The sequence below is a fragment of the Castor canadensis genome, chromosome 1 (assembly GCF_047511655.1).
Source record: "Castor canadensis chromosome 1, mCasCan1.hap1v2, whole genome shotgun sequence".
Classification (NCBI taxonomy): Eukaryota; Metazoa; Chordata; class Mammalia; order Rodentia; family Castoridae; genus Castor; species Castor canadensis.
Genome location: NC_133386.1, coordinates 146,095,029 through 146,119,540, shown reverse-complemented (window position 1 = coordinate 146,119,540; position 24,512 = coordinate 146,095,029). Strand labels below are relative to the sequence as shown.

The 24,512-nt window shown below is 40.9% G+C and overlaps 1 protein-coding gene across 12 annotated transcripts in view; it reads right to left on the bottom strand.

The window, feature by feature from the left end:
- The window catches only part of Olfml1 (olfactomedin like 1), a 168,076-nt gene that overhangs the window by 54,597 nt on the left and 88,967 nt on the right, over positions 1–24,512 (bottom strand). For 11 of the 12 annotated variants that reach the window (XM_074084893.1, XM_074084871.1, XM_020184418.2 and 8 more), the window contains 2 exons: positions 6,895–6,987; positions 214–327 (listed from right to left, as the gene is read on the bottom strand). In XM_074084893.1, the coding sequence (XP_073940994.1) occupies positions 214–327; positions 6,895–6,987 (207 nt within the window). Of the gene's footprint in view, positions 1–213; positions 328–6,894; positions 6,988–23,661; positions 24,101–24,512 lie in introns of those variants that run through there. The other variant, XM_074084891.1, reaches the window with a different exon arrangement.

Sequence of the window (24,512 nt, the reverse complement as noted above, 5' to 3'; positions counted from 1 at the left end):
AATCTGTCTAACCAGCTCAACAGGTTAGACATCTCATGCCAGCCCTTCCCCGCCCTCAACTCAGGCTGGTTTCACCTGCTGTCTAAACACTGCACATTGAGCAGCGATTCTCACCTCCAGACAGGATGGCAAAGTAAGCAGGGAGCACAGAAAGGGACTTTCACACAGGAGCTGCTTCAAGCCCAGTGCCCTTCCGCTCTACCCTGCCCTTACCTGTTGGAGCATTTCTTCAGCAGCATTAAGTTTCACCTGGTGTCCTTCCAGACACACTTCTAGGTCCCGAATCTTCTCTCCTTGGGCTTCCACTTGGTCTGTGAGGACACTCACCTGTTTCAGGAAACAAAACAATGGAGGAACGGGGAAAGTGTTTGAGGCAGAAAGGCTCCCACAATAGGTGAGCAATGGAAGCACATCACTGGCTCGCATGCCAAGGACGTGCTTTCTTTTAGGTAAGTGGAGGGTGGGGAAGTGTCCTGGATGAAGGCAACTCCTGTTAGATTGTCACCTTACCAAGAAGCCTCTTCCACTGCCTGAATGTCGTTGCTCACGTTTCCTGCTCTTGACAGACTCAAGAGGAAAGCAGCCAATAGCCACAAGAGCTGCCTCTGGGCTGGACTCCTGCTCCTTACTCCTCTAATAGGGCAGCCCAACCTCAAGGCATATCTCAGCTGGCTTGCCAGAACTTCTGTCACCTCATGTGAAAGAGCTATCCAAACCTCTATGGAACTAACCAATGACCTTACCTCTCTCATAAGGGTGTGAGGACTGCTCACCTATCAGGCAAGTGTTTTGAAGCAATTAAGGAATGTGAGACATAAAGGGCATGTATTAGCACTGACAAAACTTGGCTCCAGAGGGGTTTTGTGCTTCACAGGCCAAAACATGACTCTAAGTCATATACATACAGAAGCCACAGTGCACATACGTGACAGGAAAAATAAGTCATTGTTCTGTGGAACTCTGAGACTCTCTATTGGATGTATTAACTACTAAAAACCCATTTATAATAAGTGATTTAAATTATGTCCTAAATACATACCAAGAGGGCTTTCATATTCTTCTCTATTAGTAAACCACTCCAGAGGATCCTTTTAGGTTTTGTTTAATAAAATATACCTCAAAGCAGGAAAATGAAGGAAGTGAATGCCTGGGCTCCCAAAAATAAAGAATCAACAGTTGGTAAATTGAGATCCTTTCATTTAGAGACATGGCTGATGACATACAGATTATCCTCAACTATTGCTCATTCTGTAATGGAATGACAGATGGAGCCTTAAAGAGTTAATGTTAATTTGTTTATGAGTGTTTAAATAAATTTTATTAAGTGATAAAGTTGTTATTTAAAAAGGATTGAAACTAAATTAACCTGGCTACTTGAAGCATTCTGTTTTTATGTTCCTAAATGATGAGTGAATTATCCATGAAACTGAAGTGTGCTAACATTTCAATTCAAATCCAAAAATTCTTCTGTCAATTTAGGCCCATTTTAAACAACAAATCTTTCTGTGTTTTTCTTTGTGTTTAGTCTTTGTTGTTCAATACTATCAGTGGCCCTGACCTTTTCAACTGGTAACTGCACTATCAAAAGAGCAGGATTTGGGGTGTGATGCTGCCTCCAGGAATCCAGAGTTTCTATTTGAAAAGATGTTTTATGGTTAACCCCATTATGAGGATTAAAAACTATATATGGCTGCACCATACCATGGGTCTATGTGCTTGTCCACATAGGGGATTGAGGAATAATTTGCAGTTTCTAGTATTCCATAGCTTATAGTTGTGCATAAAACTAAAGACAACAGGGCTGCAGGGTCCTCAATGTTAACTCTAAGTATTAAAAAAGGAGAGGTGTAGGGTGGTTCAATATACACAAATCTATAAATGTAACAGAGCACATTAATAGAAGCAAAGACAAAAACCACTTGATCATCTCAATAGATGCAGAAAAAGCCTTCAACAAGATCCAACAATAAAAGTTCTAAGAAAACTAGGAATAGAAGGAAAGTACCTCAACATTGCAAAGGCTATATATGACAAACCTACAGCCAACATCATACTTAATGGTGAAAACTGAAACCATTTCCCCTAAAATCAGGAATGAGACAAGGGTGCCCACTATCCCCACTCCTATTCAACATAGTACTGGAATTCCTAGCCAGAGCAATTAGGCAAGAAGAAGAAATAAAAGGAATACAAATAGGTAAAGAAACTGTCAAAATATTCCTGTTTGCAGACAATATGATCCTATATGTTAAAGACCCAAAAAACTCTACCCCAAAACTCCTAGACACCCTAAACAGCTATAGCAAGGTGGCAGGATACAAAATCAACTTACAAAAATCATTAGCTTTTCTATACACCAATAACGAACAAACTGAGAAAGAATATATGGAAACAATTCCATTTACAATAGCCTCAAAAAAAAAAATCAAATACCTAGGAGTAAACTTAACAAAGGATGTGAATGACCTCTACAAGGAGAACTACAAACCTCTGAAGAAAGAGATTCAGGAAAACTACAGAAGGTGGAGAGATCTCCTGTGTTCATGGATTAGTACCGTCAACATAATAAAAATAGCCACACTACCAAAAGTAATCTACATGTTTAATGCAATTCCCATCAAAATCCCAATGACATTCATGACAGAGATTGAAAAATCTACCCTAAAGTTCATTTGGAAACACAAGAGACTGCAAATAGCCAAGGCAATATTCAGCAAAAAGAGCAATGCTAGAGGTATCACAATACCCAACTTCAAACTAATTACAAAGCAATAGCAATAAAAACAGCATGGTACTGACACGAAAACAGACATGAAGACTAGTGGAACAGAATAGAGGACCCAGATATGAATCCACACAGCTCTTCCGACCTTATTTTTGACAAAGGTTCCAAAAATATATGATGGAAAAAAGACAGCCTCTTCAACAAATGTTGCTGGGAAAAGTGGTTATCCATCTGCAAGAAACTGAAACTAGATCCATGTTTATCACCCTGTACTAGTTTCAACTCAAAATGGATCAAGGACCTTAATATCAGACCTGAAACCCTGAAGTTAGTACAGGAAAGAGCAGGGAATACTCTGGAAGCAATAGGTATAGGTGAGGACTTCCTCAATAGAACCCCAGCAGATCAGCAACTAAGAGAAAGGATGGACTAATGGGATGCAATGAAATTAAAAAGCTTCTGCACAACAAAAGAAATGGTCTCTAAACTGAAGAGAACACCCACAGAGTGGGAGAAAATATTTGCCAGCTATACATCAGACAAAGGATTGATAACCAGAATATACAGGGAATTTAAAAAACTAAACTCTCCCAAAATCAATGAACCAATAAAGAAATGGGCAACTGAACTAAACAGAACTTTTCAAAAGAAGAAATTCAAATGGCCAAAAAACACATGAAAAAATGCTCACCATCTGTAGCCATGTAGGAAATGGCAAACCAAAATCACACTAAGATTCCACCTCACCCCCGTTAGAATAGCCATCATCAAAAACACCACTAACAACTGATGTTGGCAAGGATGTGGGGAAAAAGGAACCCTCGGACACTGCTGGTGGGAATGCAAGCTAGTGCAACCACTCTGGAAAAAAATATGGAGGCTTCTTAAAAATCTAAACATAGATCTACCATATGATCCAACAATCCCACTCCTGGGGATATACCCAAAGGAATGTGACACAGGTTACTCCAAAGGCACCTGCACACCCATGTTTATTGCAGTGCTATTCACAATAGCCAAGTTATGGAAACAGCCAAGATGCCCCACTACTGATGAATGGGTTAAGAAAATGTGGTATCTATACACAATGGAATTTTACTCAGCCATGAAAAAGAATGAAATCTTATTATTCTCAAGTAAATGGATGGAACTGGAGAACATCATTCTGATTGAGGTTAGCCAGGCTCCGAAGACCAAAAAATCGTTTTGTTCTCCTTCATATGTGGACTTTAGATCTAGGGCAAATGCAGCAATGTTGTAGGACTTGGGTCACATGCTAAGGGGAGAGCACACACAGGAGTTTTGGGAATAGGTAGGAAACCCAAAAATGAAAGCGTTTGATGTCCCCACTGCAGAATAACTAATACAGAAACCTTAAATGACAGAGGTCAATATGGGAAGGGGATTAGGAACTAGTGAAAAGGTCAGTTAGAGATGAATCAACTTGAGTTGTAACACATTTGTACATGGAAGCAATGCTAGGAATCTCTCTGTGCAGCTGTCCTTGTCTCAACTAGCAAAACACTTTATCTTTCTTATTATTGCTTATGTCTTCTCTTCAACAAAATTAGAGATAAGGGCAGAACAGGTTCTGCCCGGAAGTGAGGGAGGGTGGGGGAGAGAAGAAGGGGGCAGGGGACGGGGACGGGGGGAGAAATGGCCCAAACAATATATGCACATATGAATAAATGAATAAAAAAATTTTTAAAAAAAAGGAGAGGTGTAGAAAATTAGGATGAAATGATAAAGATCCTACAATATGACCTCTGTTCTCTAGAACCAAACTTTTCTTTTGAGCCCTTACTACATATTAGGCATAATTTTAGGTATTGGAGGATACAAAAATGGGGGGGGGGGTGATGAAACTCCTTGCTTTAAAGGAATACATTATAATGAAGATATAAAATATTTTGTTTTTAGTTAATCCTGGAAACAAAGTATTTTGTTATGTATGGTTGGTCTTGTTCTTCTACAAATACACCCAAGAAAACATAAAATTCAGTCAGGCTAAGCTGTCGTGTGGATTGAGCAAGAAGCTGTGCTTTGCAGAGGATCTGCCTAACCAGCTCCACAAGCCACTATGGAATAGGAGCAGAGGTGAACATAGAAGAGCTGTCCTGAGAATTTGTCAATATACTCCTGGCAGAACAAAAATCATTAGGGTTAGGCTGTTGGTGTGGCTCAAATGATAGAGTGCCTGCCTAACAAGGCTCTGAGTTCAAATCCTGGTACCACCCTCCTCATCCCAAGGAACTACTAGGGTCAACTTCTGACTTTACTGGTAAATAGCTTTCTAATTGTGTTAGGTTTATTTAAATAGGGATTTTTCAAGAATTTGGACTTTTTTATTTTTTAAAAAAACCAAGTGAATGTGAAACAGAGCATTATTAAATTGTAATCCCCTCTAAATAGGAATGTTATTTCAATCATAAAGGGTCCTGGTTCAAAAGTCTACAATTTCATACTGCTTGCTACAAAATTCTAAGTTGGATACTCTTTCATCAATCTTGTCATTAGCATGGAGTTTCAAATTACACAGCCCTCAAAACATCTGGGCTATAAAATCTGCCCTGCTAATTCTCTCAAGGTGGCTTCTACCCCATTCTTCATGGCAGTCAATCCAGCCACAATGACCCCTTGCTGTTCTTCCCTCACATTAAGCATACTCCTGTCTTGGTATGTGGGCTGGATTGACCACCTCCTCTACCTAGAATGTACTTCTCCAGGTTATCTGCATGGTTCCCTTCCTTGCTTCTTCTAGTCAGACCTTCCCTGACTACACAGTTCTTATTTTTATACGGTTTTTTTTTCCCCATAGCACATAACAATATCCAAAACATTTTAGGTATTGGTGTATTTATATTCTCTTTCTCTCTCTCTCTCTCTCTCTCTCTCTCTCTCTCTCTCTCTCTCTCTCTCTCTCTCTCTCACCTTTTCCTCCTTCCTCCCTCCCACCTCCTTTTCTTTCCTTCTCTTTTTTTCCTCCCTGTCTATCATTCTAGGGACTTAATTTGCTTTGTCACTGCTATGTCCCTGGCATCTAAAACTGGTGTCTGACAGACAAGTGGTATATATTCAATTATTTTATGACTTAAAAATCAATGAAGTGAAGGAAAGAACAAAACTAGGATACAATATTGTGTATTTGGTAGGATCTCAATTATTTAAAAGAGGCAGGGCAGGGGAAAAAACACTGGGAAAAAGGACAAATGTTAATCGGCTTTAAATTCTTTTACAATTTCTAGTTTCTAAAATTGTTGATTAATCTTATGTTCATAAAATAAAATGAAAAAAAGTAAGGCAAAAAAATTAACACACTGCCACATGACGATTTTAGTTCTCTACACTAAAGTCCATACCCTGGGGTAGGTACCAAGTCCCACCTACTCCCTCTTCTGTTCTACCACCAGTCATACACATCACCCTTCAAGCTTTTTAAGAAGCTGAGATTAGGATAGTAATATTCTCCAAATCACCAATAAATATCTTAAGCAATCCAGGCCTTTAGCACATGCTTGCTAAATCCACTTATGTACTTAAGAATAACAGCAAAGGCTTCTTGCATGCCTAACTTTATGTTCTACTAAGTAATGCAGGTCTTCAGAAATGAAAAAGTTTTCTCTGGTTCTCTTTCTCCTTGAGAAATTTTGGAATTCCTCCCTTGGAAGCAGGAGTGCCATCAAAGACTTAGCCCATGTTACTAGCTCCAGGGCATTTGGCATCAAAGTGCTCAGTGTGTAAATCCAGCTTTAGACGCTTGGACTTGATTCCATTAGTGCTCACCCTTAGGCCTATATTGCACATGAGTCTGTTTTATTAGTGATGTATCTCATCTCCCTTCCAAGACTTATGGGCTCCTGAAGGACAGGGCCCGTTTTGTTCATCCTTAGCACCTGGCATCAGCCTGCCACAGGGCTTCCAGTGTGTAGAGGCAGGTACTTTGTAGTGCATGATGAGTGAACTCACAGCCCCCCAAAGTCAAGTCCAAAGTTAAACTGTGCCCCAGTTACCTTCTGGTTTGTTCTAGGAAAACCCTGTTTTAAACAGAAACATTTACTTTGCAAGCAGGAAACTTCCAACAGAGAAAACCCCAGTGCTTCTTGTTCAGTTGGGGAAGTTACAGAGCTAGAAGTAAGCGGGTAAGCTGGTTTTCATCCAAAAGAACCTACCTGTAATATGAGGGACTCTTTATCTCCTTCTAGACGGGCCAGGCGTTCCTGGTAGGTTTCGTTACTAGCAGCACCGTGGTGATTTCCCTTGGACTAAATAGGGGGGAAAGAATACACTTAAAAAGATGAAAAAACACTACCAATTTCTAAATGGATTATGCAATGTATACAATTTGAATCACTGATTCAATGTGCAAAACCACTGACCAAAATAGGAACCACAAACAACTACCAGGAGTACCAAACCACATGCCATTAAAAGGTGTGCCTTGGAAGGTGTTGCAACCACCTCTGGTGACCTCACCCTTGGCCTCGAGGGCCTCCACAGAGTTCCAGTTCAGCAGTGCTTGACTTGATGGGACGTGCTGGGTCTGGTTCAGTTGGAGGCTGAGCCTGCCAGAGGCACAGCAACAGTGAGGGTCTGCTCTTTGAAGAGACTAGAGAGAGCTGGTACCACTAATAAGTAGCTATGCAGAAACAAATGGGGCACAGATCTTGGTACCTCATAACTTTCACATCAAGCTTCTCTCTATAGAGCACACCCCCCAGCACAGAGGCCCATCTTGAACATCACAGTAGTGTGGAGAATCCAGGATGCCAACTGCACATCCCTTCCCACCCCAAACCCACTGCTAGCAAGGACTTTGGCAGCCAGGCTGCTGCATCATGTTTCAGAAATACTACAGTTGAAAGAAGTAAGCTACAATGAATCATCCTGAGAAGAAGCTAAGTAACAGCCAGGGGAATCCTAAAGAGCTAAGCAGAGAGAAAACAGGGAATGCAAAGTAGCTAGAAAGTACAGAAAACAAAAGAAAGAAAAAATGTGAACAGGCAGAGGAGGGACAGATGTTATAAAATACCATGAGGTATACAGAAGAGCTGTAACTTTCTAGGGTGTGTCTGACTTGGTTTTGGGCAGGGAGGAGGGTAGGAGCTAATAATGGCACTCAGCTGACCCCAATACTACCATGTCAAATGGAAGGCAGAAACCAGGAACCCAAACAGGCCACCCAGAGGACAGCAATCTGAAAAAGTAGTCACAATTGTGGAAAAGGGCACATCAGGGAGGCCCAGGTTAGCCCACCTTATCCTCAGCTCATTTCCCTACATTTCAATTTTGATATGGGTGATCCATTTTTTCTCTATGAGAAAGGGAATCTCCTTCCTCCTTATTCCATCCCTTCTCAATGCACTGCCATGGTGAGGGCAAGTGTCAGACTCACTCTCAGTCCTGAAACTGAAAATAGAGACAAAGCATTCCACATTTAAGCTGTAGAGGCTCACCAGTGAGGGAAGCACTGACTGTTGAAGGGATAGTGAAAGACTGAGCCTGGGGGCATTTCCCAGAGTGGCTATATCAGGCACAGTCTACATGGTGCACAGTGCCTGCTGCCACCTCACTGCCTTTACTCCAGCCTTCCCCAACCCTGCATTCTGTTCATTGTTATGGAAGCTCTTTCATGCCATAGACAAAGGGCTTTTACGGTTATGAATGACTTCTTTGTGAACAGCAATTTATTGTTGTTACATTATTATTCCAGGAATATTCCACTTCTCTAACTAGCATCTGAGAAACTATATAACCTACATTTTCTCAGAACCTGACAAGAAAAGATAGGAAAACAATTCTCAACAGCAGGCCAAATTCTCCTGCTAATGGACTCACAATGGTAATTTTCAGTTGGCAGAAATAGAAAAGAACCCAGACATCTAAGTTACATTTTGCACATCAGACCCCAGGGCCAAAGTCACCATGCACATGGGGCCACTCAGCATTGGCAGAGTAACTTGTCCAGCAGGAAGTAGAAGAGAGAAGGTCAAAGTGATTGTAGATCCTATCACAAGACTCTAGCAAGTCCCCACACCCACTATGCTATATTCAAATCATTTGAAATATGTCCCTGTAGTTAATGCTTAAATTTTTATATTGTCTTGTCATCTATTTTTAAATATAAATTGAATTTGCTCACAACAGAAGCAAAGTTCAGTTACCTTGACGCAGTTTCTAATGCTATACCCCAGAATGATACCTTCTAGAGATGAGAGAGCTCAAAAGCATCAATCCGTTCCCACCATTTTCTTTCAAAGGACCATCCAGACACTTGTCCCAAAACTTAAGGTGACCACCTCTTAGTCTGGACATAACACATGCTTTTAAAAAATGTACCAACTAAAGGTTGACACAGGAAACCAGTTTGGGCCCCAGTTTGGGGTCCAGTAAAGGTGTTGGTTAACTTTCTATCTGCTGTGCTCCCTGACCTCTATGTGTGTCCTCTACATGTGCCATGTACCCTCCAGGATCCATATATACTAAAAGCTCTTAAACTTTCACTTTGAGTTTATTATTGAAGCCCTACCGGCAATCTGACTCCTGCTGGTAAGGCACCCTAGTAGCCCCATGCAAGTGGCTCTCCTGCAGGCAATCTTTTGTCTGGGTCTCTTGTAGCTGCTTGGGGACAAGTAGCTACCAGCTGTATTGATAATGAACTCATACAAATCAGTTCCTCATTATAATAAAAGGGCTACCCATATAATCATCCAGAGGGGCAGTCATTTGTACTAATTAACCAAAAAATAAGGGTAAGAAAGTAAGTTAGAGTCCTAAGTTCAGTTAATACACATTGTACGCCACAGCGTTCATAACACATGCTAGAAGTTGATCAAGAATCTGGAACTTTTCTAGCAGTCAACAGAAGAGAATCACAGTCAGTTAAAAGATGCACAGATCAACAGGGTGTGGTGGTGCATACCAGCAATCCTAGTACTTGCAAAACTGAGAAAGGAGGATTGGTCATGAGTTCTCTCTAAGCCTGTGCTACATATACAGAGAGACCCTCTCTCAACACCTGGCCACACAGACCCTCAAAAAAACATGCACAGACCAGTAAGTACCAGAAAATCAAACTGACCACCTAGAAGAGCCATAACTACTCCTGGGCAAGAGAGAGAAACTGCTCTTGTTTTCATACAGACTTTGTGTGTGTAATGGGTTAAACAACAACCATGACGACACCATTACAGTAAAGAGCACAGTAAAATGCATTGCTTTTGTGTGGTGCTTGCAAAATAGGTTAAAGGTTAACGGATAATATGGGACAAAGTCCAATATAAGACCAGTACAATATGGTCCAAGCACAGTGCCTTAATATACTGCAAGTATTTATATAGCACTCACAGCACTGTTCGGAGGAGAGCATTTTACTATTCATTAATTCATTTAATCCTTCCCATGATCTCATGAAATGAATATTATCTTTATTCCCATTTTACAGATAAAGTAAAACACAAAGTATCTTAAGACACAAATGGATAGTGTGCCCAAGTTACTATGTAATAAATTAGTATGCTTTCTGTTGTTATACCTTGAGGGGACAGATCAATATAAATTTTGCTTTATATGTTAGGATTGTATGATTAGTCACTTAAGGTTGGAAGATGTCTTTAATAGGGAGTTGATAATAAGTGATGGTTTGCCTGTAACATGGAAAATTTGTAGCATTTTAAAACATGTAATAAACATTTGTGGGCATCATAGAAATATGACTTTGGATAGTGAAAAAGCAAGATACAAAAGAATGATATGGTATGATACTAGAAAGCAATATAACTCCATAATTATTTAAATATATGTGAAAAATAAATAGAAAAATTAGATTACCTTTTTATTATCATATTATTGTTGTATTGGGGGTACATTATAACAGTTACAAAACTTCTCACAATGTATCATAGTCAAATTATATATCATAGTTAAGGCTCCCTCCATCATTCTCCATTATCTCTCCTACCCCACTCCTGGAATCATTTCAATAGATCTCATTTTCCTATATTTATACATGAGTACATAATAGTTCTACCATATTCATCCTCTTTATATCCTCTCCCCTCCCACTGGTACCAAACCCCCAGTACAGGACCTATTTTACCTTCCTGTTCTCTGTTTTTGAAAAACAAATTGTTTAAGATAGTTACAGGGAGTTTCATTGTAACTTTTCCATGTATATATGCCTTATAACCGAATTGGTTCATCCCTTCTATTTTTCTCTTTTCTACTTTAGTCCCCTTGTTATGGTGATTTCAACAGGTTTAAAAATTCTGTATTCATTCTTGTATAGAAAGTACATCAACCATATTTGTAGAAGGTTACCTTTCAACAGTACTCCCTTTTGGGGAGAGATATGGGGTGGGAAGTATGGTCAAAGCAGACTTTAACCACAATATCTGAGTATCTTACAAAAACATATTTTCTTGAATATTAGTATTTAAAACACATTTTATAATTAGAAGCACCGTTTGAGGACCTAGAACAGTGGTTCCTGGTACTCTGCCGTCCCAACAGATGAGAGGTTAATCCTCTCCCAGTGGTCACACAAGCCCTGGGGCAGTGGCACACATGACAGAGAGGACTCTGCTCCCTATAAATCACTGTCTTAGAGAAACAGTACCTTCTTCTCAGCCAGGCCCTCCAGAATCAATGCTGTTCTACAGCAAGTTTTTGAATGGTATTAAACTGCAATGAAATCAGGATATGTTCCAGACAAACGTCTGCAGTATTGCTATCCTTGGCTTTTGGTAAGTCTAGAGCCATGTTCTAACTTTCTAGATAAAGATGTGAATCTTAAGAAAACTGCAGCCCCTCAGAAGGGCACAGAACAGGACAAATACCTGGCCAAGAACCCGGAAAATGCCTGAGAATAGGGACAAGAATTTTAGAATAATCTTGAATGTCAATATTCATCAATCAAAGGTAAAAATTTGGGTGAATAAATGTATACTCCTCAGTCTACTAGTTGGTCAACAGGTTTAATCATTTTCTGATGTCATTCTTACATCATAAAACAGCTGCATCACCAGAGCATAAAAAGCTACATAATTTCAAAATGTGATTCTAATTTGTTGAGAGACAGAGTTAGGACATAGCTCTGTTTTGTTTTACTTTAAAAGAGTTTTCCTTGGTCAGCGCTTTGCTTAATTCTCATGGTAGAACTGCAATAGAAGACTCAAATCAACACTAAGATCACACACCTGGGTCCTTGAGTGACTCCAGGTTTGGGAAGTCTCTGGAAATTCTTATCTATATGCTCTAATAGGTAAGTCAATGATAGAGCAGTAGTCCAGCTCCTCATGCACCAATTCACATTGAGAGAATGGTGTCCATGCTCCAATGAGGGGAAGAAAGCCAAATGAGATTCTGAAGGATGCTACAGGCTAACAGTATTTCCTCTACAGGACAGCAAGGGAGTTAACTTTGTTCAGGGTACTCACTCCATAGATGAATACACATAAGAAAGAAGTAATTTTTACTCAGTCAATGTTGCTAGTCCCTAGGCTAGACCTGTCCAACGGACTACTAATGTACTAAGCTGTATTACACAAAAATTTGATCAAATTTTCTCTTCTTATGTCCACAGTCATTGGTACATAGAAGACAAAAAGAAAAATCAGTCTTCTCACTAGAAATTCCACAGCTATAACTATCCCTGATACTATAATTCAGGGTAGTTACCTAAAGATATTGTGAGGGCTATGTGATCTATATAGCTTCAGGAAGTGAAACTTGGGCTGTAGACTGGAATTCCATTTTCTCTTGCATTTTGATTGAAGAATGCTACAGTGAAACATACTGTATCTCTTGTATCACAGAACTGAATCAAGACAAGGAGTTCTTGAATGTATACTCTCAAGAACTTGGAAACTAAGCCAAACCATCTTTGTTCCTATCAAAGCATGACTCTCAAAGCTAGGATACAAGGAATTCATTCTCTGAAACCCAAATCTTTTGGAGGCAGATATAAAACTTTAAACAAAATCATCATATCAAGGTCTTCCCTAGACCTTCAGATGATGATCCTGAGTGTCATTAGGAACAAAGACAACACAGTTGTTTGACTCTCACAAGTCATCTATGGGTCTTCTCCTGACTTGCTACCACAACTTGGGTTGGGCAGACCTAACAGCAATCAATGGCCTAAGGTGGGTCTGTTTTCTAAGCCATTCATAAGTAAGATAGGCTTCAGAAAGATCTGGCAACCATGCAGGTTGCTCTGTGGTGGGGGATCTTAGAATTTACCAGGAGAGTTAATCAGTCTCAGCAGTTGGGAGAATAGTCACAGGATGGAGAGGGAAGATGCAACCAGGAGGAGGGGACCAGGAGGATGCGACCAGGAGGGATGGAACTAATTAGCAATATGCCAGCAGGGACATAAAGGGCAGTTTGGACTGCATAAGACAACAAACTAGGCTAGACACAGTGGTGAATACCTGTAATCCCAGCACTTAGGAGGCAGAAACAGGGGGATTGAGAATTCAAGGCCAGTCTTGACTGCAGTAATAAGACACTGTCTCAAAAAAGGAAAAAAAAAAATGGCACCAACCTAACTAACCTAACCTAATCTAACTAACCCGACTACTACCTCACATCTCTCCCATGAGTGAGTGAGGTAAGGAGTTTATTCTTGATAAGTTCCTCACATACAGAAAGTTGGATACTGGCAAGCTTAGGAAATAAAAAATAAGTTTTCACATCTTAGGGGACACTGCATTTTAATTGGTGATGAGATTATCAGGGGATATTTAAGGCACACAAAAGAAACCTGTTAAGATTGTAAAGAACCCCAGACCAGTTCATTCTGCCCTTATTATTTTGCTAAGGGAAAAGAATGAAGAAAACTTGTATTACTCTTGGCAGGGAATTCTGAATTCTACCTTACTGGAATCCATTGCTTATCCAAAATAGCCCAGGATCATCACCTCTACCTAACCATGTGTCACGAGTGAGGCTGCTACCTTCTTAATGATAGCTGCACCTCTCAGCCACCTGACCCAGGTATGACTGGTTGGATTCCTTCCTCACAGTTTTTATTTTTACTTCTTTCTTTTTTTTTTTTTTTTTGCAGTGATAGGGATCAAACCCAGGATCTTGCATATGGTAGGCAAGAGCTGTACCACTGAGCTATCTTCTAGCACTCCTCTGAATTCTTAAACTTGGGAACACAGCATGGTAGTTGTGCTGGAAGGTTCTGAGGTAGTCAGTGGCTATGTCCTCCTCCACCTAGAAGAAGCTGGTTTGTAGCAAAAGTCAGCATTGAAGCCCATATGCACAGAAAAACAAACAAAATCCAAGAAAAAGATGAGTGGAGCTCTCATCCCTGGTTCATATTGTCTAAAGACAGAGATATATTCTGACCCTTCCTTTTAGTTCCTCTGGGCTTCGATTAATTCAAACTGAATTTCTGTTATTTGCAATGAAAAAAAAATCGTGGCCAATGCATTTGCTTCACTGAACTGAAATTTACCACTCTGGAAACAGACTTAGAGGAAAAATTCCTGCTCTTTGCACAAAGTACTGAATTACAAAGGAATTCTGCCTTTCATTGCTTGATTTACTTGAGCTAGCATTTTTTTTTTCATTTTTCTTTTATTATTCATATGTGCATACAAGGCTTGGTTCATTTCTCCCCCCTGCCCCCACCCCCTCCCTTACCACCCACTCCACCCCCTCCCGCTCCCCCCCTCAATCCTCAGCAGAAACTATTTTGCCCTTATCTCTAATTTTGTTGTAGAGAGAGTATAAGCAATAATAGGAAGGAACAAGGGGTTTTGCTGGTTGAGATAAGGATAGCTATACAGGGCATTGACTCACATTGATTTCCTGTGTGTGGGTGTTACCTTCTAGGTTAATTCTTTTTGATCTAACCTTTTCTCTAGTTCCTGGTCCCCTTTTCCTATTGGCCTCAGTTGCTTTAGGGTATCTGCTTTAGTTTCTCTGCGTTAAGGGCAACAAATGCTAGCTAGTTTTTTAGGTGTCTTACCTATCCTCACCCCTCCCTTGTGTTTGAGCTAGCATTTTTAAAGGCAGGGTTCTAAACCACTATAGTTAAAACCAGGATTATCATCAAGGCTAATAGGAATCTACTTTGTGGCTCAGGGTGTGTCTGTGTGGGATGTACTGGGATAAAAAGGACATCCAGTCTTTGTGTGTGGGATGGATGACTTTCTATCCACCACCTGTTTGCCTCCATTCTTATGTTCCATGTAGAACAAGGTTAAGACTTAGAATGAGAACAAGATGCAACAGGCCCATGGGCACCAACTGGGGTGGGGAGAGAAAGGATGTGAAACAAGAAAAATAAAGAAACAAACAGGAGATAAAAGATATAAAGGTGAAAGGGAAGATGAATACATAAAGATAAATAAGAACATAAACATATCTAAAAACTATTTAAAAAGTTATATTGAAATAACTATATGTCATACACAGCTGTACAAATGCCAGGTCTGGGAGCTAGGAGACTGAAAGCCACAGGTCCCCTGTGTCCCACCCCTTGCCCAGCTGGACTTCAGGCAGGGGACACCTGGGGATATTGTAGGGGCACTTTCATGTTCATTTAAGAATTTCTATAGCATCCTCCTCCCCAAGGCACAGCATTCTCAGCAGTCTAAGGACAAACTAAGAATGTTTAGGAGGCCAGAGTTGCTTCTAATCTCAGGCAGGTCATCTTATGTCAGGCTTTCAGTCCCTTCAATGAGAAAATTACACACCGTAGAACATTGGAGAAGGCCACTTAGGTCTCTCTATATGAAAATGTGTGGGAATAAAAGCATAAAATGCTTTTTATATCAGGATGTGCTAATAACTCCTCTGTGTTATAACAGGTTTTGATCATAAGATTATGGAAATCATTTACGTGATTGTCTAACCCATAGAACAATGTTCAGTTAGAAGCAGTTCATTCTTTCTGCTAAGAGTTAATTAACACTTATTCTTGTAAGAGAACAAGAGGGGCAATACTTCTTATCAGGACATCGAAGAAATATCTATAAGGATCTGTACAAAAAAAATCCCAAGTAAAGAATAACCAAAATACTTTCAGACTGAAAAGAAAAATAAGAAAACCCTAAGTGACAACACAGAGCCTACTATTAGCTAATAGTTTTGGAATCATGACTTTGGTGCACACAGCTAAAGACATACTCACTTTTCCACTGTCCTTAAAAAAGTGCTCATGATTTGAGTCATATCTTCATAGCCATAATTTTTTCCTCCTTATAAGCATTTTACTGTGCACTCTAAATACCAGTGCTACATATATATTTATAACAAATATAAGAATTTCAATAGCTAGTAATGACCAATCATAAAAACCTAAAGTTCTATTTTTGTTACAATCTAGAAGTTAGGTCAAATCTAGGTTAAACATGAACATTCAGCTAAATCAACTTCCAGCAGCCTCCTCAAAGTCATTGCTCTCTATCTATGGTGATTCTTCAAATTCCATGATACATACTTGCTCTTGGCCTGGCCAAGGGTTAGCTATGTTAGGCTCACCACTGAGTTTCTAGGTACTGTGCGGGTACCTGATGCCATGGTTGTCTAGGGACCATGCAGAATCCCAGAAGCATGTTTCTGTAATAGCCTGCCTGACGTCTGCTAGGAGAGCATGGCCTTCACACATGCTCTTGGTGTGTGCTGATCACGCACGATCTAGGGATGCTGGATGACGGCATCTTTGCATCATTCCAAATTGACCTGTCTCAGGAAACTGATTATCAGTACAGCACTTCACTGAACTTTGTGACAAAGTTGGTTCGAGAGCAGTCAAACAGGGCAAGAAAGAGATCACAATGGGGGTATCATTGGTATGCAACTAAGGAGTGTGGGAAAATGCTAAGTCAGATCACCAGTGTGATAGGCTCTACCCATCATGTAGACTTTCAGAGCCAACACTTGCTTTGAATCTAAAAGATATAAAGGTGAAAGGGAACGTGAATACACAAACATATCTAATAACTAGTCAAAATACACCTGTCCTCTTTTTTTTTTTTTTATATATCAATTCTATAGTCTTGGTCAGGTATATAATCATATTTCTTTAGCACTTCTTATAAGCTATGGATTCCAGTTTCTTCAGGATCCTTGCATGGCATACTACTGTTCCAACTTGTCAGTGTATATTTAATTATATATGCTTTTGCCTGTAAATATGCTGAGATTTTGAACACAACATATTGGGTAAGCCTTGGCCCTTAGATAAGTCTTAGAACAATTTGAGTTTCAGGGAAGATGCCAATGTCTGATCTGAACCATCACTTACATGGGAACCTTTCAGGAAATTATAAAATATGAACCTTAAAATTAAGGGGACCTACATAAATAAATAAAAGTAAGTGGAGCAAAGGTGCTGTTGTCAATTCTGGTTACATGGTTCAGATTACCATCACCAAGGGAACCAAACAGTATGAGTGTAGGTAAGTGTTTGGAAATAGAAAAACTTCCCACACATTCTTTGTTTAAGAATTCTTAGGGCTTTCTGGTAGTTATTATAAACCCAAGTAGTCCCAAGATAAGTTCTATTTTTTTCTAAGCAAAGAACAGTCAAGCCAATCTATTATCTTTGGCACAGAGCTAAAGAAATTTCTTTCAAATGCAGTGTAAATAGAGTGCAATCAGATCTTTAGCTACCAGTAGGCCAATAAGAGAGATCCTGTCCTGACCTTGACCTTTCCCTGCCCTCTTCTTCTTCATCTCAATTATTTATAAGAGGCTAAGTGTTGCTGGTGTGGTTATCACTACTCAATGATATAAATGTCCACCTTTAGGGAAGAACAAAGCAGAGTTCCTAAGTAGTGAATTAAGTAGCTTCTTGGGTGACCAGTGTTCACGTACCCGTATGTGCATTCAATGGCCTGAATACTCCTCAGCATGTGTAGTCAGTACTGTCAGAAAGAGTTGCATGTACATCAACAGCAGGAGTATGGGGAGGTATAAATAAAATTTACCTTCAAAAGACAGAAGAGGCTTTATAGTGGAGGGAAGGCTATAAAAGAATTCTTCTGGGGGAAATGGAGAACAGCATCTTTGGAAACAGCCTTTCCAAGACAGGCTATCCATGAAGCCATGACAATCACTAGCATTTAGACACCGGTTTTTCCAGAACTAACACAGCAAACAAAGACTGACCTTACATTCTCCAATAAAATGGTGGTATGAGGTTCCTAAATGATCTTCCTGAGAAGCTTGATTTAGAGTGAGAAAGAATCTTGATTTGCCAAGACCATGGCATTTATACATGTGTGTCTGATATAGCGTAAAGGGATGATATTAAAATCAGGAGTAAGGAGACTCTGAAGAGTTCCTCATCTTGCCAATTCCAACACACACACTGACTCATTATTGAAAACACCTTCAGAGACAGAGCAGCATCACTGGGTGTTGGATTTGGGGGTGGAGTGGGCATTGTGACTGATTTAGCTCACCTGGAGGCATAGAGTTAATTAATTGTATGGCGCCTCTTAGACTGCCTACCTAGACCTTCCACACAAGGAGCCAACAATCAAATAGGCAGGAAAAAACATAGCTGGAGAATATGAAGTAAGGCAGACAACAAAGTGAGGAACTGATCCTTTAGTCACAAGAATACCAGCAACCCTACAAGATTTTCAAATGGGAATGAATTAAGAAGGCCATGGATGGAAAAGGTTGTTTGGGAACTAGATGTAGCAAGAACATCATAGGAGGGAATTTTAAAGATGACTGCAGGCACAAAACCAGTGTGCAGTGGGCTTGAGGGTGACAGGGAAGAGTAGAGATGGTAGTTTTTAGCTTGGTCTTTCAAAAATACTAATGGTGGAACCAAGATAAGTTATAAGGCAGCATGAAGAAGAAAGCACAAAGCCAAAGATAGTTTTGATTTGACTTTTTTCCCAAGAGTTGAAAAGAGGAATTTTCCTCCAAGGGCAAGGAACAGGTAGGCAGGGAGCAGCTGCAAGAAGAAATAATTAGAGGACTAGGAATTGGAACAGGATTGGGTCAAGAGGACAGGACACTGGGATAGTCTGAGCCAAGAGAGAGGACTTTTGCCCCAGGAAAGAGAGAGACGTTGAAAAATGATAGCTGTGAATACAATTATACTTTGTGATGAAGGAGAGGGAAAATGGACGATGGATCTAAATTTTAACTTTTTTTTCCTCCCCAATGAAAAAGGTAGTGATGTCAGTTGAAAAGGGAGTATAAGGTTGGAGACAAGTGAAAAATCATGAGCACTGCTGCAGAAGACAGGAAAGAGGAATGCAGGAGTATAGTGAGTAAAAGGATCCCCAATGCCATTGCTAGCCTATGAAACTACCAATGGCTATGCTACTATGGAGCACCCACAAGCTATCCAGCAAATGACCCTGGTATGATGCCACTTTATACCCACTGTTGCCCTACCCAAGGGCTTGCAAAACCTCTCTACTCAGAATCAAGATTGGGCATGTGAAATGGAAAAAGAAAAAAAAAAAAAAAAAGACTGGGCATGTGGCTCTGGAGTAACCAGAAGTTGTCAGTTGTGATCAATGTCATCATTGTAACAAATACTTATGATGTGCTTTCTAAGCACTTTACAGGTATTGAATTATTTCCCTTCCAGGGAAATTGAATCCCAGGAAGGTTAAATAAATCATCCAAAAGTCACAAAAAGATGAGCTGTGAACCCAAGGAATCTGAATCCAGTATCATGATCTTAACAAGTCAGAGAAGCTTTCATAGAAGCTGTTGCCTACCTCTCTAACTTCCACTGCAGCCCATAAATGCAAGGCAAGTCAGATGCCAGTATGTCTATTTGTCTTTGCACCTCTTCTAGTCCAAGTGGCCAGGCTACTGGATCAACCATATGAGTACCAGATGACATAAAATAAAGTTGCACATTAGTATCTGGAGTTCATCCCAGTTTCTACTGCAGAACCCAAGCCAATTGCATGGCACACTCATGGTGGTTCCATTATCTTTTGTGACTTCAGGTTGCAAATCTGCTCAAGCAATCAAAGTGCTAGAAGCCAGGAAGCAGTGTGAAAATGCCCACTGTGCTGGAAATTCTGAACACCTACTCAAAGGGCATAGGTGGCCCCCACAGATCCTGATGGACACTATTTTTAGAGGCTCTTTCATGATTGTGTGGGTTGGTCTGCTGACCTCAGTGCAGGACAGATATGAGCTGTTGGTGAGTTAGGAACCAAATAGTTGAGGGGGGCTAAGGTCCTCTTGGTACTTGTAGCAGGAATTACTTTGTGCTTAGCCTTTGTCTAATAGGAGAATGAACTGGAGGATCAGTTCTGGGCAGCTTCATTCAGCAGCTAGAGTCAAGCTGGTCAGAACTAGCAGTTAATGGGCTTCTGGTTACATATGGTGGACAAGATTGCAACCACCTTTTCTTTGCCCTAAGTTTGCTTGGTTTGAGACATTGACAGGAACCATGAGAAGGAGTCTAGAGTTGAAGGATGAATAGCCCAAGATGCACTGCTAGGAGTGCATTCTCACTTTTTTAATTTCTCCTTCCTTGTAATAGTCCATAGCAGTTAACAGCAAAGAAGATATTGAATGTCTCCTACATACGTAGTGTTATGCTAAGCACTTTATTCACATTAATCTCACTTGTACCTCAAAAAGCTAATAGGTGGCAGGCACTATTACAAACTTCCTGGGCTAGTGGAGTGGCTCAAGTGGTAGAGCTCTTGTCTAGCAAGTATGAAGCCCTATACTAGCAAGTATGAAGTTCAAACCCCAGTACTGAAAGGAAAAAAAAAAAGTAAATAAACTTCCTTATTTTATAGTTGAGGAAACCCAGGCTTTGGGAGTATTCTACCTAAGGTTGCATACCTGGTGATTGTGACAGACATAGGATTTTAATCCAAGCATCACACCAAACTGCATGTTCTTAACTATAATACTAAAGTCTATCCCATACCTGAAAGGTCCCAAATTAAGGAATTTTTTGTTTGCTTTTGTTTTTTAAGCAAATATTTCTCCTCTAACTCTGTTCCTCCCTAAACATAGAATCTCCCCCTTGCCTTGGTTAAAGGGTAAGGGCTCTTGCCCTGTGTGACAGGTCATACCTCATCCAGGCACCTCTTCTTCTAGAACCCATCTCCTCTGTGTAGAAGAATAAAGTACACATGCTTCCACCTTCAAAAGCATGGATTCAGAGAAACCTGCTTTCCATAAAAAATTACATATGAAGGACAGGTGAGTCAAGCAGATGGGAATTCTAGAGACCTTGGCTGGAGGAGCCCCCCCCCAGAGGGAGGGGGTCAGCAAAGGAACTATGGGAAAGGAAGGGCCTGATGGAGTCAGAGAGGGTGAGAAATAGACACCTGGGAGATGCTAAAAGACGAAACTAAAAAGGTAAGTTGAGGCCATATTGGAAAAGGTTTCAAAAGCTGAGCAAACTGAAAAGTCTAAGCTTTCTCTTCTAGACTAAAGATAAGTCCTGAGGGCTCATAATTAGGGCCAGAGGATGAAAGGAAACATTCTTTTGGTTTTTGGGAGTTTAAAAAATCTGGCAGAAGTATTTTGGGTAAAGAACATGCCTATGACATGTCCAGCATGTATATTTTGCTTTTTTTTTTTTTCTAAAAAGTCATTCCTAAAATTCTAAAAATAGAAGAAAATATGTTTTTCTGTGAGCCATTGTGGGAATTCTGAAGTCTCCTGGCTTGGTGCTTCCCTTGCAAACTTCCCACTGTCCACAGGCGCTCACAGCCTGGGTCTCAGGACAGACAGAGCCTTCTTACATGACATCATGTACAGAAGTAGATCCTCTACAGGCAGAACTTCTGCACAAGAACAGAGTTACAATATCAGGGATGGGATTTCCTATAATCCCAGGCACATGGTGACTGGAAAAACCACTTAGTTAAAAATTAAGTTTGGCCAGCGTAGTGGCTCATGCCTGTAATCCTAGCTACTTAGGAAGCAGACATCAAGAGAATCACAGTCAGTTCTAAGCCAGTCCCAGGCAAACAGTTTGCAAGACCCCATTTCAAAAAAAAAAAAAAAAATCACAAAAAAAGGACTGGCAGAGTGACTCAAGTGGCAAGAGCTGCCTAGCAAGCATGAGACTCTGAGTACAAACCTCAGTGCCACCAAAAAAAAAAAAAAAAAAAGAAGTAGTAGTAGTAATGGTATGTAAGTTTCTTACCAATTTTCCCTTAGTACCTCCCAAGTGACATTCTTTTAAAATTTAAGAGATAAAAACCTTTGCCAAGATATGTGGTGGTCTCAGGATGGTCACTGGTAGTTGCAATGCCCCCCTCCCTGCTAAATAGGAGCTAAGCATAGATGGGATTGCAAACCAATCTGTTGGATTCCAAACCAATAATTTTTTACATATTTGGCAGACGAGATGAAGAAAGAACTGGACTGGGAGTCAGAGAAGAGGGTTCAAGGCCAGGCTTGCCCCATCAGCAGCTAAGACAGCAATAACTATGAGGTTCTTGGCCTCACTCAGGCTTTGCCAAATGAGGGGTTTATACTGGTTGACCCCTACAAGTCATCCAGTTCTATAACTGTATTCAGCTACCTCAAGTTTTCCATCATGGCTTACCATATGCCACATCACAGCTACCAGGATTTTCCTAAAATACAAATTGGACCCCACAGTATATCCCATACCACTTCCTTGCTGTAAACTCCCCATGTTACAAACCACTGTTACCCACCAACCTTACCAGAGCCTTCATGTCCTGTGATCTGGAATCTGCCTGCCTCAACTCATCATCACTGAGTTCAGCTTTCTCCTAGTCTTGAAATTTGTCAGACTCCTCCCTGACTCAGGACCTTTATATATATCATTTGCTTGGCCTGGAATTTTCCTCATTTTATTTTTCTCCCTGACTTTCCCCTACTGCTCCTTTAGGCTTCTGCAAAGTGTTAATTCCTCAAAGAGGGCTCCCTGCCTTCCTTCTCAATCATCAGGAGCTTTCCTGAGCCTTCTGTTGCTCTTCTTCACTTACATATCAGTTTGTAATCGAAGCTTATTTCCTGGGACTGTGTAATCTCCAACTCCTAAGAGATGGAAGATCCACAAGAGATTGGTTCTGCTTTGCTCAACACAGTACCAGGAACTCAGTATTTGCTAAAGGAATGCTGCAGAGGGCATATACAAAAGCCAGCCAGCCTAGTGTTTGTGAGTTGGAGTGAGAACCTGTGTACCTTTCTTGCTGGATACCTTACTTGTCCTTTTTTCCTTTTGTAGTTACAATGTCAAATCTCCTATCTGTCTGCTGTTTTTGCCCTTCCTGCCTCTGAAATATATTTAGCCTAAAATTCCTCAGTGTGTAGATAAATGCAAATCCATCTTAGCCAAATTAAAGGCAGCCACAAAGAACACCTGAGTTCTGAGTATGATGCAGTCTAACCCCCAGGGTTCATTGATTCCTAGCTCACTCACCACAAAATGCTCATCACCTAAAGAAAGGGCATGAAGAACTTGCAACTCAAACCATGGACTTCAGAGGGTTAGAAAAAGAACTCCCTAGAGCCTTCCTTCAGAAATGCAGAAGCTCATTTGGCTGGCAGCAGATGTACCCACCACTCCGGATAACATCAGAGCTGGGAACAAGTTAAACAACTTCCGAATTCATTTGAAAGGCTGCAGCTTCCTCTCTGGGTCCAGAAACCCAAAAGTGGAGGACACATTTTTCTGGTCATGGTGTTTGGAGCCTCCAACTGTTCAAGAGCCAAAGTTAAAATAACTAATTTTTCTCACTCCATTCTTGTCTTTGTACAGAGGCTCATTCACCAGAATGTCACAGCAGAAACAAAGACAGCTGACTGTTTTCTCCCCTGGTGTCTATAATTAGATTCTCATGAAGATCTTGGCCACCACATGGCTCTGCTGGACAAATACCTCCCTCTAAGACACAGACATCCAGACACACACAAACCACCCCAAAGTCTATCCCCCCCCACTCATCTCCAGAGACTCAGACAAAGCATCAGTCACTTACCCTCTTTAGCCACGAGAAATGCTTGTAAACATCAATGTCCCCATCCATGCTGGGCACCCATGTCAGCAGTTAGAGTCCTTGGTTGAAAAGGCCCTTTTTCTGGCTGAAGACCAAGCCCTCTCCTCTTCCTTTCCTCACTCCCCTCCCGCTCAGGAACGCCAATCTGTGTTCAAACTTCCCCACTCCCCTGGCCTGTGTCCTTCACCCTTTCCATAAACAGTTTCAGATACACAAGAAGCAGACCAGACCAGACCGTGCTGCTCCAGGGTCCTCCCCCACCACCCCCACAGGGAGGCACACAAACACACACAGGCACCCGGACTGGGACTTAAAGCCCTGCCGAGCAATCAAAACTCACATAAAAGTGGGGGGGGGGCAAAGAAAGACTGGAACTGGAGTTGTAAATACACACACACACACACACACACACACACACACACACACACACGAGGGAACATTCTCCTCAGTGATAATACCAGATCCTGCCAGAGGGAAACAGTCCTGAAGAAAATTCCTTGTCTGGCTTCTCCTTTCTGGAGTGGCTGGAACTCATTACTGAGAGCCCCTGATTTCCTGTCTCTGCTCCACTCTGCTTTTACCCATGGGCTCCCAGCTGCTCTCAGTTTATTTGGGACTGGGGAGATGACTAAAAATAAGTGCTGTTCTCAGAGGAGCTTGCTAGTTCCCACACACAGGCTGACCCCCTACCCCAAAGCCCACGCCTTCCCCCTTACAGGCAGGAGACAGACTGCAACCCTAGGAAAGCCTGTTGTTTCCAAAAAGAACAGATTCAGAACCAGCTCCAGTTTTGAGTACTGGGTTCTGTGGTGTGCCAGGCCTGGGGACAGTGT